Source organism: Sorex araneus, chromosome 3 (genome assembly GCF_027595985.1).
Source record: "Sorex araneus isolate mSorAra2 chromosome 3, mSorAra2.pri, whole genome shotgun sequence".
NCBI lineage: Eukaryota > Metazoa > Chordata > Mammalia > Eulipotyphla > Soricidae > Sorex > Sorex araneus.
The window spans coordinates 229,690,840-229,711,773 of NC_073304.1; the positions used below are offsets into that span (position 1 = coordinate 229,690,840).

At 40.1% G+C, this 20,934-nt stretch overlaps 1 protein-coding gene across 1 annotated transcript in view; it reads right to left on the reverse strand.

The window, feature by feature from the left end:
- Positions 1-20,934, reverse strand: part of ABCA6 (ATP binding cassette subfamily A member 6) — a 66,439-nt gene that overhangs the window by 14,581 nt on the left and 30,924 nt on the right. The window contains exons 15-26 of the mRNA XM_055133610.1: positions 20,222-20,360; positions 19,410-19,500; positions 18,245-18,384; positions 14,328-14,444; positions 12,436-12,619; positions 11,603-11,769; positions 11,048-11,181; positions 8,449-8,586; positions 6,080-6,187; positions 4,645-4,818; positions 4,347-4,460; positions 1,410-1,529 (exon numbers count right to left, since the gene is read on the reverse strand). Of these exons, the coding sequence (XP_054989585.1) occupies positions 1,410-1,529; positions 4,347-4,460; positions 4,645-4,818; positions 6,080-6,187; positions 8,449-8,586; positions 11,048-11,181; positions 11,603-11,769; positions 12,436-12,619; positions 14,328-14,444; positions 18,245-18,384; positions 19,410-19,500; positions 20,222-20,360 (1,626 nt within the window). The remainder of the gene's footprint in view (positions 1-1,409; positions 1,530-4,346; positions 4,461-4,644; positions 4,819-6,079; positions 6,188-8,448; positions 8,587-11,047; positions 11,182-11,602; positions 11,770-12,435; positions 12,620-14,327; positions 14,445-18,244; positions 18,385-19,409; positions 19,501-20,221; positions 20,361-20,934) is intronic.

Here is a 20,934-nt window from a genome sequence, read left to right on the forward strand (position 1 = left end):
TAATCTACAGAACTGAGTTTACCAAGGCAGGGGTGGTAGGGGGCATGAAGGGTGGTCAGGAGGGGACCCTAAGATAATAGTGGACATAAATTCTGGTGAAGGGTGAAGTGATGGAATATTTTATGTACAAAACCATATAATTAACATATGTAAATAATGATGCTTCAAATAAAAAATCAGATTTAAAAAATAACTCATTATTATTATTATTATTATTATTGACAGTGACAGTGACAGTGTCTCTTGAATGTCTCCTTATTTTTCCTGTAGATATTCTTTTGTTTTCCTTTAGAGAACATGCTTGTCTTTTGTCACACTCGACAGATCTTTTTTATTTTCAAATTTTTTAACTTTTATCTGCCAAATTTTATAATACTGTCAGTATTTATGTTCCAAGAATGAAACGCTGCATTTCCACACCCACCACCAGAGTATCAGTATCCCTCCATCACCGTCTCTAGGTCCACTCCCTGTCACCCCCCACCCCCAAGATTTAGCAAACTCTCTTCTTTGGGAGCCTCTCAGGATCTATTATTGTTGGGCTTTTGAAAATTACTTCACTGTTCCTTGATACTCTGTGGGTAAGATAATTTGATATTTTCCTTTAATTTTTACTACCATTCATGACTTTAAACACTTCTCCCAAAAAGAGTTCTTTGACTCTCCAGAGGGCATCAGTCCTTTTTTTTATATCTGTCCTCAGCAGTTTTTACTTCCCTTTTTCCTTGACTAGTTTTAGGTTGTTCTGTCTTTATCTTCACCAAGTTCTGTGAAAGGGTGGACTATGCTATGTTGTTTACCAGAAACCCCTGGTTACTAGAATAATACCTAATACAGTATAGCTTTCAATAGACATCTTTGAGGAGTTGGGGGAACAGGACTTACTCTGATTCTGTGTTAAGTCACTCCCAGAAGTGCTCTGGGGAGCACATGTGTTGCCTGGGATTCAACTGGAGATGGCTGTATGTAAGGCAAGTACCTCATCCATACCATCTTTCTGGCCCCCAACATGCTACTGTACAAGAATGCATTCTTTAAATAAATAGCACTCATTAAGCTAGATAATTATTTTCAATCTGGCATTATCTTTAGCAATTGATAATAACTACTTTTTGCAAAGCTCATATAGCAAAATTTAATACCTTTATTGACGTTAAACGCCCATACCATAAAAATTATCCATTTTAAGTACACAAGGATTTTTAGCATATGCAAGGCATAAGAAATACATTGCCACAAATCTACTTTGGAATATTCTCATTATCCCCAAAATACCATCTCATACACTTTTATTGTTCTCACCTTCAAGAAACCATTAATCAAATTCTTATCTCTATAGACTTGGGGAAACAATTTAATAGCTAGGGTGCCTATTCAATATTAATGACAGAATTGGAAACATTTCTTACCTCCACTATGACTTTTATAAATCCAATCAAGATCACAGGAGGAAAAAGCATCATAGCAGCAATGTAAGTGAATATACGAGACTCATGCATGACAATGATATCAAAGAGGATGAGTGAGACCTATAAAGCAAGTTGAAATATAGTGTATATCAGTCCTAATCAGTCCATTGGTATTTCAGATGCATGATAAGCATGTAAGATGGCAAATCCAAAAGACTCTCTTCCTTTGGCAACCTTCGCAGGCTCTTTGATAAGGTACATCAAGAAAGTTCATGTCATCATAATTTTGTATTTCCATGACTTCACATTCAATAATTGTTCTCCCAAAGCCCTCATTTCTGAAACTCCCATTAAGTCCAATTAAGTGACTTCTCTTGGACTGGAGGGATAGCACAGCAGGTAGGGTGTTTGCCTTGCACACGGCTCACCAGAGTTCGATTCCCAGCATCCCATATGGTCCCCTGAGCACCACCAGGAGTAATTCCTGAGTGCAGAGCCTGAGCATCACCCGGTGTGACCCAAAAAGCAAAAAAAGAAAAAAAAGTGACTTTTTTTTTATTCCACCAGATTTCCAAATACATACACAAGTGTGTCAATTTTCCCTTCTTAGCTACTGGGACAAGACAGGATCAAATCTGCTGCATGAAGGAAATGGTCCATGACTCACTAGACTAAGAAGATTCCTCCACTATTAGGCTGAAAAACATGGCATGAAAGGTTGATGCCTCTTTAAACAGGGGATGAGATACCCGTGAAGTTGTCACAGCTGGGACAGTGTCACGGATACAAGTTCACTACTGATTATGAATTCCCTCAAAGATGTGGAGATATCTGCTGACCTTCCGAACACACCCGTATCACCAGAGAGCAGCTATCCTAGCCACCAGCATGATATACATTTTAAACAATCCCACGAGGAATAAAAATTAAAAACAGCAAGGTTTCAGTTATCCTAAGTACAGGATAAAAGACAGGTTTTCACAGAAACAGACGTGTCTGTAGCCATAATGGTCAGTAAGTTTTATTCATAACTGAAAGTTGTGGAAAACATAAAGTGTGCACATGAACTCTTCATTCATCTTTGCTGTATATATGTGAGAATGTTTTCTTGTTTTGTTTTATTTGGGGCCACGCCTGGCAGTGCTCAGGGGTAACTCCCATCTCTGCACTCAGGAATTTCTCCTGACGGTGTTCAGGGGACTATATAGGATGGTGGGGATTGAACTGGGGTCAGCCACTTGCAAGGCAAGCATTTTACCCACTCTTGGGCCCCATATGCAAGAATGTTGACTGAAAAGAAATCAACTGAATGTCAACTATTCAGACTCCCTTTCTAGGAATCAATACTGCTTGCCTAGCCTCTAGATTTGCAGGAGCAAGCCAGTAAGCCTGTTATGGAACAAAAAAGTTCCCAGAGTTGACTTTTGGACACCAATTCCTAATTAAAGCCAATCATTCAATTGAGGTATTACTATAGTTGTTAGTTGTTATTTTTCTTTGCTGTCATTTCTTTAAGTGGGTTCTGCAGATACTATTAAGAAGAGTAGAACATGAACATGACCTGTGGGATACTATAAATTACAATCCAGAGAAATCTGGGCGGAATGCAATCCCACGTAGAAGTGAGTGCACAGTTCCGTGTCTCCTAGAGCGAGCCAAGGCTAATTTCCTGTAGAAGTCCATGGGTGGTGTCATATATATCTTCTTATAAAATGGCCTTTGCTTATGTTTTGTGGTTTCAGAACTCCTGAACTGGGAGCTCCGTTTGCAAGACGAGCATTTAAGCAGCAACTGGGAATTCTGTTCACATTACTTGGGGTGCTGGGATTACCTACTCTGAATCTCCCGTGTCTCCATTCACATATCCACCAAATTTGTCAGTTTTTTTGGACTGAGTCCTTACTTTCACTTATATTGCTAATACATTCTCTGGCATATGCACAAAAACATCCTTTGTCTCCAAAACTGTTAGCATCTGGAGTTAAAACAGACCTTGAAGACTGTAGAAATGAATCTCTCAGTTAAATGTACAAATGTTTACATAGCCTTGCTTAAAAGATCTATATTCTGGCAGGTTCATGAATTCGGGTCAGAGCCATAGAACAACAATTAGGGTGCTTTCCTTGCATAAAGCCAATCCAAGTTTGATCTCTGGCATCCCATATGGTCTCCCAGGTGGAGTAATCCGTAAAAAACAGAGTTAGGACTAAGCCCCGAGTACCACTGGGCTCAAAAACAAACTGACAACAAACTCAACTGAGTCTTTTGTGCTTCGGGTCATGTGTGAATACACCAGAAATTCAAGTAAAAGGATAATATTGACTCAGCAATAAGTTATACTTCTCTCTGTGTTTTGTAGTGTAATTCTAAGATATCAAATTTTTCATTGCTCAAGACAACAGTGGTTATATTTGAATTGCACTGAAAGTTTTGAAAAGGACACTCTATTTTTTTTTTAATTTATGAGGGATAGTACAGCAGGTTGGGCATTTGCCTTGCATGCGGCCGACCCGGGTGCAATTCCTTTGTCCCTCAGGGAGAGCCTGGCAAGCTACCGAGAGTATCCCACCCACAAAGCAGAGCCTGGCAAACTACCCATGGTGTATTCGATATGCCAAAAACAGTAACAAATCTCACAATGGAGACGTTACTGGTGCCTGCTCGAGCAAATTGATGAACAACGGGATGACGGTGCTATAGTGCTATTGCTCTATTTTTTTCTCTTGTTGTGATTTTTGTTTGGGAATCCAAATTTAGAAGTGCTCAGGGCTTACTCTTGCTCTGCACTCAGGGATCACTCCTGGAGGGGCTCAGGAAACTATATGTGGTACTGGGGATAAAACCCTGATTAGCTACATGCAAGATAAGTGCCCTACTCACTGTACTATAGCTCCAGCTTCAAAGATATTCTATTTACATGTCTGTAACTGTACTTACAAAATAGAGGGAAAACGACCAAATGCCACTATTTTTTCTCCTCTTGCGAAAAAGAAATGATATCACATATGTCATGAAGACCAGAGAAGTTGCAAAACCAAGCATAATTACAACCTGAAAATAATGCAAATAATGTCAAAGTTAAAACATGGAATATTTAAAATGTCTATTGTGCATGAATTATTCATGGTTTAAAAATTAGAATGTGTCACAAAACAAAACTTTTGATTATATGAAACATTAACATTAGATATATTTTGTGAGTGTCCTGATGCTGTCTGTGTAAGGTATTACTTACCAAGGCAAACAGAATTAGTCCTGATAGATGAATATCCTGAATAGCTTCAAGTATTACAATTAGATAAAGAGAAACGAGAATAAAAACATAAAGGGTGACATCAATCAGTGCCTGTCCACACCAGTAAGCAGAAGGAAAGAGCCCGGAAGTCCATAGTTGGGACTTGGAACTTTTCTAATAAAAAAGATAAATAAATAGAAAGATATTCAGAGATTCAGTTCACATCCAAATCCAAAACAAGCACATTTGAAGAAAAAAAAATTAAGTAGCTAAAATGAAACTCTCAGCATTTTAAAACTTATAAGAATTTTTTTCTCAATAATTTTAGCTTAGGTGTATATTATGTGGGACTTTGAAATTGAAGGAGAGTATTCTTTTAATTTGATAAAGTTGATTCACAACCACTGTAGTTCACAAATAAAGAACAGAAAGGTGGGGACCAGGAAGGTAGCACAGTGGCCAGGGCTGTGTGCTTTGCTTAGGACTCCAGTTTGCTCCCCAGTACTGCATGCTTCCTGGGCAATAGCAGGTGTGGCACCGGTGGTACCCAGCATGACAGGGTCCAAACAGCATCCTCAGGACACAGGTGACCCGTCTGTACTGGGTGGCCAAGTATCATCAGGAATGACTCTAGAGTTTCCTGAGCTGTTTGACTGTCTCCATCTTCCAAAAGTAGGAATAGAAAAGTTTGCTCGGGATACATTTCTGAGCTAAGCATTTGTCTTGCATATGTGAAGCCCTGGGTTTAGTCCCCTGTACACACACACACACACACACACACACACACACACACACACGCCTCAGTAATAGTGGCTCCCATAATGATTAATAATCAGTCCCCTGCAAAAAGCTATTGTGCACTCCAAAGAACAATTAATTCTCCATAAGCCAAATATGTTCTGGCAGAGTTGATCATTCAGAACAGTGAAAGATGATTGCTTTAAATCTGCTTTAACTGCTTTACCCAGGTAATGGACATAACCAAATATAAATATAATTTTAAACGTTGTATTCACTTTTGCAGAAGAACTACTCAGGTTTAAAATCTCAACCTAAATTATTTTAGGTTGAGATTTAAACCTAAATTTCAACCTAAAATAATTTTTAACCTATTTCAACCTAAATTATTTCTTCCAATAGTTAGGGAAATAATCAGTTGAAGTTTTATAATGATCCCCTTTACAGGTTTACATTAATTTGAATTGCTATGAAATGATTGCATTTTTACTGTAATTCTGAAATTAAACAGTAATTTGACTTAAAAAATGCACCACACTAGACAGAGATGAAAAATTAAGTTATCATTTAAATTAGACATACATTCAAATAGCTTCATTACAGGAAAATGCTTTGAATGCACAGCACTGAAAACCAGGACCGAAGTTTCTCAAATATCTTTTTTTTTTTTTAACATGCCCCCGTCATTCCCTCTTACTTGGTAATCGCTGACACTGCTCATGGCAAAGTAAGGAGAAATGTTGCAGACCACCAAAAACAAGAAAATGGTACTCTCGGGCAGCCCAAACCAGCTCAACATAAGTAACTGTTGATAGAAATGGTAGTTTAAATTAGGGACAATTTTAGCACATGAAGCAAATACTCATAATCATATGGAATGTGTTTGTTCAAGTATTGGACAATCCAAATTAAATTGTATATCGAGTCCATCAACATCTATGCATGGAGCTGAGGGGGTATAATTTATGATCTTTGAACACAAGGCTTCACCTCCTGGGAAAAAGAGAGAGACATAAAAAATAGACCTGGGCTGTTAGGGGGGTTCATGTCAAAAAGGATTAAAGCATTAAAAGCCCATGGGAAGGAAATAAGGAGATGAAATGGGCCATGAGGAAGAGGTAGAGTAGTTGCATTTTTCTGCAACTTAGATGGGATTGGAAGTGAGTTGGAAAGTAAAAGATAAACACTATATAATATCATTCATATGCAGACTATACAAAAATAAAGAGGGGAATTACCACAGAGATCGGCACACATAAAAAAAGAATAACCAGTGCTGGTGCCGATGTAGGGAGAAAGGCATTCTCGTTCATTGTTGGTGGGAATGCCATCTGGTCCAACCCTTTTTGGAAAAAATATAGAATTCCTCCCACACGGCAGAGCCCAGCAAGCTCCCCATGGCGTATTCGATATGCCAAAAACAGTAACAAGTATTACAGTAGAGATGTTACTGGTGCCCGCTCGAGCAAATCGATGAGCAATGGGATGACAGTGCTACAGTGCTATGGAATTCCTCAAAAAAATTAGAAATTGAGCTTTTCTATGACCTAGCAATACCACTTCTGGAAATGTACCCTGGGTGCCCAAAAACACACCCCAGAAAAAAACATCTCCGCTTCTATGTTCACTGCAGCACTATTAACAATAGCCAAAATCTGGAAACAACCCAAGTGCCCGAGAACAGATGCCTGGATAAAGAAACAATGGTATATTTACATAATGGAATACTACACAGCCACCAAGAAAAATGAAGTCATGAAATTTGCTTATAAATGGATGGACATGGAGAGTATCATGCTGAGTGAAATTAGTTGGGAGAGGGGCAGACATAGAATGTTTGTACTCATTTGGGGATATATATTTAAAAAACATAGTGTGAGACTAATATCTAAGGATAGTAGAAACAAGGATCTGGAGGACTGGTCCATGGTTGGAAGCTTACCTCAAGGGGGAGGGGGGCATTAAAATAGAAAAGAGATCACTATGAAAAAAGATTGTTGGAACTGATCACTCTGGGTAAGAATGGCGTGCTGAAAGTAGGTAAAGGAAGAAACTCGATGACCTCTCAGTACTATATTGAAAAAGGAGAGGGGGAGAAATGTGGGGTGGGGAGGGAGAGAGAAAAAGGGAGCAAGAGAGAGAGAGACAGAGAGAGAGAGCCTGCAATATAAGCAGGCTGAACAGCAGTGGAGTAGAGGCACGAGGGAAGAAAGTGGGTGGGAACATTAGTGGTGGGAAAAGTGCACTGGCGAAGGGCTGGGTGTTGGGGCAATGTATGACTGAAACCTAACCATGAACAGCTTTGTAACTGTGTGTATCTCAATAAACGTGATCCCATTAAAGGCGGTGATTCAATTAAAAGGGGGAGTAATGAGGCAATCCCCAAATGAAACAAATTCTGAGATTATCAATAGAACTGATTATGGGATAATGGTGGAGGGATCTTAGACCACTGGTGGGAGGATTGGAAAGTAGCTCTGTAACTGCAAAATAATGGCTTCAATATTGTCATAAATTGTGATACCTCAATAAAAATAAATTTTACAAGTGAAAAAATAAGATCATCATCAACATCATCATCATCATCATCATCATCATCATCATCACCATCATCCCCTTGATCATCGATTTTCTCAAGCGGTGGCAGTAATGTATCCATTTGTCCTAGCCCTGAGATTTTAGAAGCCTCTCTTTGCTCGTCCTTCCCAATGGTGCTGCATTGGAAGCTCTTTCAGGGTCAGGGGAATGAGACCCATCATTGTTACTGGTTTTGGCATATGAATACACTGCCACAGGGAGCCTGCCAGGCTCTCCCAGGCAGGCAGGAAACTCTCGGTAGCTTCCCAGGTTCTCTGAGAGGGAGAACTAGGTTATAAGATGTCGCATGGCTGCAAAGCAGCCACATGCTTCCAGGAGCTTGGTTTTATAGTCTCTGGATATTTATGGGATTACATGGTGCAAAATATTGATTTTTATAATGTATATGCCATTCATATCCAAAAGCTAGGTAGAAAAATTTGCTTGTCAAATTTCTATTTGTTTAGAGTTAACACAGCTGGTACTTACTACAGTAGACGTGCTTCTCGCCATTCGGATATACTGTGTGTGATTAAGCATTCCAAGTAGCCCATTGCTGATAATGTTCATAAGGATAGGAAAACAATGCAGCCGTTTGGTGTTGCAGACAATAGAAAATCTATAATCCTGCAGAGACCCAAGCAGAGAATACTAAAATAAAACATGCTGATTCTAAATCACCGATAAAGATTTTAAAAATAAGAATCAAACAGTGCTACCTTCTAGCTATGTGACCATCTTCAAATTAACACCCTCTGTAAATTTCAGTTTCATGCATCTAAGACCATCATAGAGATTGTCACATACAGTTGGGAATTTTAATTAGAGTTACTAGTTTTAGATCATCTTGTCCCCATTTCACCCATGAGAAAATATCAGCAAATGAAACTTTAAGGCAATTCTAACAGACAGACTGAATGCAAAACATCAGCCACCACAAAGCAACCACACAGTGACCTTTGAATAGAGGTCTTTTGCTAGAGTTCATCCAATTCTCGTGATCAGAATGAAGTGCTTTCACACTTTCTCAGAATGTTTCTGTTCTTGATATTTATGAAAATATTGGTATGTCCATCAAGAGGGTCTATAGTATTTATTTATTTATTCATATTTATTTATTTTTTCTTTTTTAGGCCACACCCAGTGATGCACAGGGGTTACTCCTGGCTCTGCACTCATTAATTACTTCTGACCATGTTCAGGGGATCATAGGGGATGCTGGGAATAGAACCTGGGTCAGCCTTGTGCAAGGCAAATGCCCTCCCCGCTGTGCTTTTTCACCAGCCCCAGGGTCTATAGTAATTAATCACGATTAATCTTTCATGCATCAACATATTAGAGAAGCAATTAAGTACCAATAAGGTATCAAGAAATATTATTTCCTGGGGGCTGGAGAGATAATGTAGCAGGTAGGGCGTTTGCCTTGTACATGGCTGACCTGTGCTCAATCCCCAGCACTCCGATTGATGCCCCATGTCTGCCAGGAATGATTCCTGAGTACCGAGCCAAGAGTACACCTGGGCACCATGGGGTGTGACCCCCCAAAACAAACAAAACATCATTTCCCAAACTGGTACCAAACTGATGACATTGTTTCTGACATACTTAAGTATAGGTGGCACCTAATTCAATAATTCCTCTTAATGGGCTTCTGCTTTTGCTTTTATTCCCTTGTAACCAGAAACAGAGATAGGTTCATTTATTGCGGCAGCCTGCTTTTTATTAGACCACAAGAGCTGGAGAGTTGCTGATGGCTAGGAAGGATTCTCAGTGCCTTGTTTGCTGAGAGCTCTCTTTCGCTTTGCTCTTTATCCAAATTCAACCATCTTGAGAGAGTAGACTGGAAACACTTTTGTCTCATAGCTTTCATATGGATAAGATAATATTTGATGCTTTTTCTTCTGGAATACAAAAATATTTTGTGGGAGCAACCAGGCACAGCTCAAAAGGCTGAAGTATATAATTTGCCTGTAGCTGTCCTTGGTTCAATTCCTGGTATTTATTTCATGGTCTCCAGAGCATTATTTATCGCTGGGTGTGGCATTTATATATATATGATATTACATAGATTATGTATTGATTATATAATATGTCTGCACTGTTGTTCGCAGATTTGCTCGAGCGGGCACCAGTAACGTCTAAATTGTGAGACTTGTTGTTACTGTTTTTGGCATATCGAATATGCCATGGGTAGCTAGCCAGGCTCTGCGGTGTGAGCAGGATACTCTAGGTAGCTTGCTGGGCTCTCTGAGAGGGACGGAGGAATTGAACCCTGGCTGGCCACGTGCAAGGCAAATGCCCTACCCACTGTGCTATCGCTCCAGTCATAGTCCTTGAAAAACTGAACATTTTCATTTAAATAAGCAAGTACACAAGTATTGCACTGTAGCACTGTCGTCCCGTTGTTCATCGATTTGCTCGAACAGACACCAGTAACGTCTCCATTGTGAGACTTGTTGTTACTGTTTCTGGCATATCAACTATGCCACGGGGAGCTTGGCAGGCTCTGCTGTGCAGGAGGGATACTCTTGGTAGCTTGCCTGGCTCTCCGAGAAAGACAGAGGAATCGAACCTGGGTTGGCCAGATGCAAGGCAAATGCCCTACCCGCTGTGCTATCGTTCCACCCAATTATATAATATATAATACATAATGTTATATGTGTATATAAATGCATATACATATGTATATATACATATACACATAGCTGGTTAGTCTTCTATAGAACTTCAGTTCCTAATAATATTGTTTGGCAATTATAAGGTCCAATACTTCGAGTAACACAATTACATTTAGCAACTTTCTAATCTGAAAAAAAAAAACTAATTCAAATGATAAAATATTGGCCTTTTAAAATTAAAAAAATGTTTTGCAAAATGCAAACCTTACTATTTATTCAACAATAATATTAATTATTATTCATTATTATTTATATTGATAATATTCATTCAATAATAATATTTATTCAATGCAAAATTTTTTTTGATAAGTCATTGTTGACTAGCCAGGCCGACTTCCTTAAGTTTTTTGAACAGTTACAATGTAGCATTTTATTAATAAAAGCAAAAATGTGAGGCAAGGCACACATACCTTCTGTTTGCCAGAAACTATGATGACTCCATTATATGATGGGTCCTCCGTGCCATTTCTATTTTCAAAGTCATCTACTTCCAGGAGTATATTTTGTTGTTTAAGTGACTTTATAAAATCTTCAATATTTGATTCTAATAATATGAACAGAAGACCATACAAACACACAAGCAAGAACATATATAAAAAATTTAAAAAAAAAACTTTACACATGTGTACTGTCAATAATTTTACAGCATCAGATGAAAGCATTAGTCATCTAATACTCAGGGGGCCATAAGATATGCTGGAGATAGAACCCAGTTCTGCTCTGTGCAAGACAATAGAATATAATGTGTGCAGTACTACCGCTCCAGCTCCTATTCCACAGGTTATGGAAAGGTTTTTCCTATTTTTCCCCTTCAGCTTCAGATCAGACCAAAGATATATGGTCCCCTTTGTTTAAAAATGAAGCATAAATACACATTTTAGTCTCTCTCAATTTGCTTCCCCTCTCCAATGTGCCATTTAATAATGAAAATAAAAGTTCTGGTTTTAAATTTTGTTTCCTCTCACCTGTGTTATTGATGATCAGTAGGCTGGTACGAGTTTCTTGGGGAAGTTGTCCAGGAGAGAGGAAATAAAACTCAGATTTAAATTCCCAGTCATTCGTTTGATCTAAGAGACCATAAACTATCCTTTCCATTATGAAAGGGTAAATTGCAATTCCAAATACCAACAATCTATCAATGAAGGAGGGAAAAAATCACTTGGTAAATCTATAGCCATTGTAATCCTCAGACGCACATTTCACAAATATTTATTGAATGTCTATTCTATTCTCTCTTGGAGAGCCCGGCAAGCTACCAAGAGTACCCACCCGCACAGGCAGAGCCTGGTGAGCTACCTGTGGCATATTCAATATGCCAAAAACAGTAACAATAGGTCTCATTCCCTTGACCTTGAAAGAGCCTCCAATTGTTGGGAAAGACGAGTAAGGAGAGGCTGCTAAAATCTCAGGGCTGGGAGGACTAGAGATGTTACTGTGCCCACTCGAGTAAATCGACAAACAATGGGATGACAGTGATACAGTGACATAGTGATTGTAATCTACGCCATGATTATTGGGGCCAATATTTGGAAAGCATGATACTAAATGGTGGTTTTCACATAATCACCAGGCTATCAAATGATGAAAAGGAAATAGACAAGTGTACATAGCTGCTCAAATGCCAACATACTGGTATTTACAGTTGGTTAAATCCCAGGCTATACTTTTCCATATAAGATGCTCTTGCATTTTCCCATGCAGAAATGTTGAATATGGTGTTCTGGTTTTAAATCCCATTTCAGTGTGATCCTTTTTGGAAACTCATTATCTCACAAAACTGCAATACTCTGATACTCACAGGGCCAAAAGCTCTTTTCTTCCACGCTTTAATTTTAAGAAACGTAGCTTGGCCATTGCACAGACCTGCATTCGCCATAGACCCATGGCACCGACAGCTTTCGTCACTGCAGTGGGCGGAGAGTAAGCCGGCTCCACTTCAGGCAGACTCTCGGTGTCTCTCAGCACTTCTGCATGCTCAAAATCTGCACGCGCACATACACACACATTGTTATTGTCAATGCCGCCCTTGAGGCATCAGTTTTCTCTTTTTGTAGGGGTAGAAACTGTCTTGGTTTGTGGATAGAAAGCAGAGGATGCCATGAACTCATGAAGGTTAGGACTTCCACATTCACTCAGCACAGTGTTCAAATACAATTCGTTTATTTCAAATGGATAATTCACTAACGGGCGATCCCAACGTGCCCAGTTTTTCAAAAGTCAGAGGGCCTCAAATGTAACAATCTTTGGGTGGATGTTAAGAGCTTTTCTCTATAGAACTAGTCAGTTCTTGATGTCCGTGTTTCTGCTATTAAGTTCTCAGTAACTTAGATGTGTGGGTGAAATATCTTTCACTAACAGCCAACTTTGAGACCATTCCAGCTGTGTCTGATTCCCGTCTACCTTAACTTCAAGTGGCATGGTTTTGATGCACATCATTAACGTGCTGATGGGTCTGATTTTCTCATAATTTAAACAATACCGTACACTTGCTGAAAGGCTAATTGCAGAGAGGTCATGCCATATATTCATAGATAAATCTAAATGTCTGGCCACAGAAGCACCATACATTGTAGCATTTGTCAGTGTCATCCATTAAAAAAACATAAGAAATGAGCCCACCCTTCCCCATTAGGACCCCAGCAGAATGTTGTATGTTAACTAGCATAAGGAATTTTTTGGCATTCTTATTTTGCCTTTAGTGAGACTTTATTTAAATGCCATGATGTACAGGGCTATTCACAATACAGTTTTCTCAGGTATTCAATATTCCAACACCAATCCCCACCACCGACATGCCCCTCCCTCCACCAATGTCCCCAATGTCCCACCCACCCCCAAGCCTGCTCCCTTCGCAGACACAAAATAACATATATTGCTTGTTACAACATACATCTAGTAAAGGTGTTGCTAAAGTCATGGCCTGAGAATTTCCTGAGTAGTTGGGTGCGAGTTGAACCTTCTATGTTATTGTATTCATTCACTGAGCTTAATGGGCTTCTACTTAATTTTTTCATCTAATTTTCTGTGCTTCTACTAAGCTGTCAGTTCTGTGAAATGTGGAGGTGTTTCCCAGTCAGACAGCTTTGGGGCTGGGATGATCAGTAGATGCATAAAGAAACTTTTAATAAAAATATCTGCTCAGACTTCACAGCCCTCATTGAGAGTCTTTTACGTCCTAAAGGTATTCAGGCAGCCCTGAACATATGGGAATAAGAGAAAATTGTCCAAATGGAAGGCAAATAGTTTGCAAAGAGTAATATGGTCTTTTCCAAGAAGGGATCTATGTTCAGTTCTCATGATATCGGGGGATAGTAACTGTCAATCCCCTCAAGCAGAGTCAAATTTGGGATTTACCATGTTCCTCAGAGTGAATCAGGCTAAGTATTAAATTGATAACTGATTGAACATTTATGTATATTAATGCAATAACAGGGGCTGGAGTGATAGCACAGCGGGTAGGACATTTGCCTTGCACATGGCCGATCTGGGTGCGATTCCTCTGTCCCTCTAGGAGGACAAGCTACCGATAGTATCCTGCCTGCATGGCAAAGCCTGGCAAGCTACCTGGCATATTTGATATGCCCAAAACAGTAACAACAAGTCTCACAATGGAGACATTACTGGTGCCCGATGGAGCAAATCGATGAGCAACAGGATGACAGTGACAGCGAATGCAATAAGAGGGTTTACCTTGGCTGGTAGCTGATCCTCCTTCCAATTTCACGAAGATGTCACTCAGCGTCGACATGGAAACATCATAGCTTAACACACCCTGGCCAGAGCCCTGATCCAGATCACTGAAAAGTTCTAAAGTGACACAGCAGATAAGACACAATGGAAATACCTGATCTAGGACTAGACAGTAGATTAGTATATTTAAGAGACCCTGCAGAATACTGTTCAGGATATGTGTGTCTTTGGAAGAGCACAAAAAGCGAAGTTCTATTAGAATGCTCTTTGTCTTTGAAATGAAATGTCAGACTTTTCCCCACTGTGCCCTCAAACCATCCACATTCCATCTTCTATCCTCAGCTCGCAAATATCCTTCACATGATCTGAGGGGAATGAGAGCTGTCAGGAAGAAGCCTGTCTCTCACCTCTAAATCACAAACCAACCAACATACACATTTATTGTTGATCCTACCAAGGTTTAACTCTTTGATTAGTGTTTTTTTTATTATTTAAAATTTATTTTTATTTTGGGGACCACCCCTGACTATTCTCAGGTGTTACTCCTGACTGCACTAAGGAAATATTCCTGGTGGTGCTTGAGGGACCATATGGGATGCTAGGGATAGAACCCAGGTTGGCGGTATGCTAGGCAAGTGCCCTACCCACTGTACTATCTCTCTAGCGCTTATTCGTGTTCTGATTCCCTTCCAATGTCTCACAATTATTCTAGGACTCAATCTATGTACACTCTTCCAATTTCTTTACATTAAACCCTCCGATGCTGATGATTCTCACATTTCATTCTCACTTAGTTCTCTGATTTCCAGTGTTCTATAGCCAACTGCATATTCCTGGTCACTGACATCCTTTATTGGATGTCTTAAAACATGTGTAAAACACATATTTCCAAAATAGAGCACAGATTTCTCCTGCTCTCTCTTACCCACCTGACCCATCATTTCACAAAAAATGGCACCAACTTCCACCTAGCGTTCCAATCAAAATTCCAGAGGTACCTCTTAAACCTTACCTAAACTCATGCAGGTTAGGACTTCCACATTCACTCAGCACAGGTTCAAATACAATTCGTTTATTTCAAATGGATAATTCACTAATGGGCGATCCCAACGTGAAATTGGAAGCTTAACTTTCTTAAGCTCCACAAATTGGTCACTGGCCAGATGTTTTGCTTCAAAGTGTGTATCAAATACACACACTTCTATCCAGCATTTATAGACAAAATTAGCCCAATTGACAAGTTGTAGCTATACATCCAAGATGGTCAGTGGGCCATACAAGCCAAATGTCTACTCTTGTTCATCCATGATGACATTTCATATCCAGAGAATGAAAATATAAGTCTCAATCCAGAAATCGCCCATTTAATGGCTTTCCACAGTCTCTTGATGCACTTAAAATAAAAATCAAAGACCACATCACATCCCAGCTTCTAAAGCTCTACTTGAGTGAACTCTAACTACAGCCCTGCCTGATTTTGCCAATGAGAAACCTGAGACGCAGAAGCAGAATAGGACAGAACTTTATTTCGGTGCAATGGGCCCAGGGGTCAAGATGGGTCTGGGTCACGGGACTCTATTGAATTTGAATCTATTTGAATCATTGACAAATGATTCAAAAACTGATGTTCTATTTATGCTCTAAAACCACATTCCAAAGTGTCAAAGCAAGATTAACAACAAATTTCTACTTAGGTTTAGAACAAGATATGGTTTATAGCAATACACCAATAAGGCTTAACTATATAGCACAGCGGATAGGGCGTTTGCCTTGCACACAGCCGACCTGGGTTCGATTCCTCCATCCCTCTCGGAGAGCCCGGCAAGCACAGGAGAGCCTGGCAAGCTACCCGTGGCGTATTCTATATGCCAAAAACAGTAACAAGTCTCCCAATGGAGATGTTACTGGGTGCCTGCTCGAGCAAATCGATGAGCAACGGGATGACAGTGATACAGTGATACAGTGATAGTTACAGCCATGCCTCACATAGAGCAAATTGTTCTTTTGCGTAGCTCAGGATAAGCTCTTCGCATCCCTTATCAGAGGCGGTTATACTTCTCAGGGTCTGTTAGGGATTCACCCCAGGGGCTCAGCTAACATAGCTGATTGCTCTTAAATATTTAGGGTCTAACTCTTACAAACTTTTCAACCTTCCTTGATCCAACAGTATATGGATGATGTTATCTTAAACTACATGATATTACAGCACATTATAACAAATAACTTTAATATGATAATTAAATATGATTGGTACGTAACCCTACAACCCTACCCATCCCCATTTACCATTCTCCTCTCTGAATTCTCAATATGCCAGACACTCTGATTTTCCCTCTATATGGAATTTTGGGGGGCCAGTTTCTTTTCATTGTCTTCTCTGACCTCTACATCAAACCCACGCTGACACCAGTTACTCTCTAACTCCTATGACTTTGTTTGCAAGATTTTTTGTACAATTCCAATGCTTTTCTTTGTTCTCTGATTCCACCACTCCCCACTCCCTGGAATGTAGGATCCATCATAGGGAATTCTTTGTCTTATTCAATTCTGGACTGGAGCGATAGCACAGCGGGTAGGGCGTTTGCCTTGCACACGGCTGGCCCGGGTTCGATTCCTCCGCCCCTCTCAGAGAGCCCGGCAAGCTACTGAGAGTATCCCACCCACATGGCAAAGCCTGGCAAGCTTCCCGTGGCGTATTCGATAGACCAAAAGCAGTTACAACAAGTCTCACAGTGGAGACGTTACTGGTGTCTGCTTGAGCAAATCAATGAACAAGGGGATGACAGTGCTCAGTGCAATCTCTAGTTATGAACAGAATAAGCTCCCCAAAAAGCCTTTATAGTGTGTCTTCTCCGTGGTGGATACTTGAAAAGGTGTGTCTTTGTGAGGCCTCTCACCACTCACCTTCTCAATTAAAGTGAAATACAAAGCTAACAATAGGAAGTGCCTGGAGGTGGTATGGACTGTTCCCTTCTCTGCTATAATCACCAATATACAGCGACACTGCCTGAAGGCTTTCTTCTTCTGGGCTTTTAAGCATGCTAAGGAGTCAGAAGGGTTAGAAACTTAACACTTCTGGAAGCATCTCTTAGCCAGTGGTGGTTAAAGAAGGTAAACAAACACTCTTCAATTTTCAACACTCTGGGAGAGAACTGAGTGGATTTATTTGCTCATTTCTTTCTTTCAGTGCATTTAAAAAATTATTTATTTATTTATTTCTGTTTTTTGGGTCACACTCAGCAATGCTCAGGGTTTACTCCTGGCACTGTGCTCAGGAATTACTCCTGGTGGTGCTCGGGGGACCACATGGGATGCTGGGGATTGAACCTGGGTTGGCAGCATGCATGGCAAACGCCCTCCCCACTGTGCTATCTCTCCAGCCTTCTCCTGATGCTTTAACACCTCAATAGCACTGTAGCACTGCCCTCCAGTTGTTCATCGATTTGCTCGAGCGGGCACCAGTAACGTCTTCATTGTGAGACTTGTTACTGTTTTTGGCATATTGAAAATGTCATGGGTAGCTTGCCAGCTCTGCCATGCGGGCGGGATACTCTCAGTAGCTTGCCAGGCTCTCTGAAAGGGACAGGGAAATTGAACTTGGGCCGGCTGCATGCAAGGCAAATGCCCTACCCACTGTGCTGTTGCTCCAGTCTACCTCAATAGCTTAGAGCTATAAATTACTTTGGTATGTACATTCACCTAGTTTCCTTCCCTTCCCTCTCTTGTTCCCTCCTCTTACTGGTGCTTTGGGACATCAACTATAAAATCTATTTATTGCACTAAAAACTCCTCTTAAGTTCTGCAACTGGAAGCAACTAACAGAAAACATAATTCCAATCTGTTAAACAATTAAAAATGCAGCAATCGATAGATACTTATCTCCAAATTATATTCCAGACTAATCATCTTTAAGTTACCTGGAAATGCGTTTGTTCTTTCCAAAGGCAATGTGTATACAAGTTTCTCTTTGTCTTTTGCTTTTAGTTTAGCTTCAGGGATATGATGATTAATGAAAGATGTTATTTTCTCTGGATCACATAACTCATTTCTGTACAAACTGATATTTAAAAGAAAAGAAAATTCATTTGCATTTTTTCACCTCTTCTACAAAAGAAGTTTTTATTGAATGATATGAACTTTGAGTACTTCTTTATTTGACTTTGTGGAAAATATATATCATATAATTGAAACTGTATTACACTTGAAGATAAAGATAGAGAGGAGAGAACATGAGGCAGAAGAAATTTCTCGGAGAAATTATTACACCAGACTGTATAGATATCAGAAACTCATAGTAAGAAGGCAAATTTAACCAATATGTATGGTTTTTTGGCTACAGGATATAATCTTTTGCAAATCTTTTAGCCTGAACATACTTCCCACTTCGTTCCCTACCACTGGACTTACTCCCATTTTTGATACTAGTGCCTGAAATAATTTGATTGTGGGCCTTATGCTTGTACATGGCCTACCCAGGTTTGATTCCTCCATCCCTCTCGGAGAGCCTGGCAAACTACCGAGAATATCCCATCTGCACGGTAGAACCTGGCAAGCTACCCATGGTGTATTCAATATGCCAAAAACAGTAACAGCAAGTCTCACAATGGAGACGTGACTGGTGCCCGCTCGAGCAAATAGATGAACAACGGGACAATAGTGCTACAGTGCTACCGTGTGCCTTATGCAAGAATGAAAATATATTATAGAAATACATGACTCAGCTGGGTGGGGAGAAGGAAGTAGCTCTGGCCACACAGAGAATTTTCTAGATACTGATAGATCTAGCAGCCCTGAAAGAGAAGCCAGCCTGGGCTGATGTCCGGAAATGTTACCTTCCATTAACAAGTTACCTTCCATTAACATAACTCCAGCAAAGATGCATGGAGGTGTAGCCCCTGGAAGAAACACTCTACTCAGTGCAGTGGTGAGGAAGCCTCAAGCCAATTCTCTCTCCTAAGTGTCCACCTTTGTATACACAGTGTTGAAAGAATCCATTTTAAATATAATGCATGATACTACTGTCAACATGTTGCATATAATACATGAAAATACATGCATCCGACCCATCTCCTAAATCTTTACCTCAAGTTATAGCCTAGACCCCATCTTCTCTTCAAAAACACAGAAGAGCCTGCACACTTCAGTCTTCCATCAGACATGATTACTTTTCTATCTGAGTCCAAAAGAAGCAAAAGAAAAAAGATATTAGGGGGCTGGAGCCATAGTACAGCGGGTAGGGTGTTTGCCTTGCATGAGGCCAACCCGAGTTTGATTCCCAGCATCCCATATGGTCCCCTGAGCACTGCCAGGAGTAATTCCTGAGTGCATGAGCCAGGAGGAACCCCTGTGCATTGCCGGGTGTGACCCAAAAAGCAAAAGAGAAAAAAAAAGATAAAGGATATTAGGAGTCATTTAATCCCTCTCTGCAAAACATAGATGAAGTTTTAGATGGTGTAACTATATCTAACGTGCATTTAAAAATTGGAATAGATAGTAATCTTTATGTCATTAAAATGAGCTTATAGATTCTAGTCTAGCAAGTGTCCTATCACATTTCTTGAAAACCAAAGCAAAACAAAACATAAATTTTTGTGACTTATATTCTATTTTGGATGCTAGAGAGTGATTATTTTCTACTAAATATACTAAAGAAGCTATCTGGCTGCTTAAATTAATGTATACCTGGTTTGGAAAACATCACTTTTTTTTTGGGTAAAATTGTTATCTACCCAATGGACAGAGGGTAAGGAATTCTCTCTTGGGAATCGATTCCTTTTATTCCCAGACTACTAGAGACCAGAGTCACTCCAAAGGAATGAGAACAGGGTTCTTGATCTGGGAATAAGCATTTTACAAATCCTCTATTTTAATACTGAGATAAAAACAGATATTACCAGCCACGATGTCTGCCTCATCCAGGAAATTAGTACTCAAAAGGATCACACGGCCTTCTTGGCGCTCTTTGAGGAAAGTCCATACTTGGTGCCTTGAAAATGGATCCAATCCCATAGTTGGTTCATCTAATAACAAGACCTACAGAAATGACCATACATTAAACAGGTGTCTCTCCTACCTTAACTATTTCCACAGGGTAGCACAAAATTGCTATAAAAATAAGTAACCCTCAGTTGAGTCGGAACTGGAGCAATAGCATAGCAGGTAGGGTGTTTGCCTTGCATGCAGCTGACCTGGGTTTGATTCCTCCATCCCTCTCGAAGAGCCCAACAAACTACCGAGAGTATTCTACCCGCATAGCAGAGCCTGGCAAGCTCCCCGTGGCATATTCAATATGCCAAAAACAGTAACAACAAATCTCACAATGGAGACATGACTGGTGCCCGTTCGAGCAAATTGATGAACAACAACGAGACGACAGTGCTACGACAGTGCTACAATTGAGTCAGAGAAAGGCTAGATCTAAAGTATTTGCCTTGCATGTGGCGGACCCTGGTTTGAACCTCTACACTGTATTTGCCAAACACCACCACGACTGATCCCTGAGCACAGAGCCTGGAGTAAGCCCCATCATCACTGAGTGTGGCCCCAAAACAACATTTAAAAGGAAAACCCACCCCAAACCCATAAGAACTGTCCAACCGTCTATGTC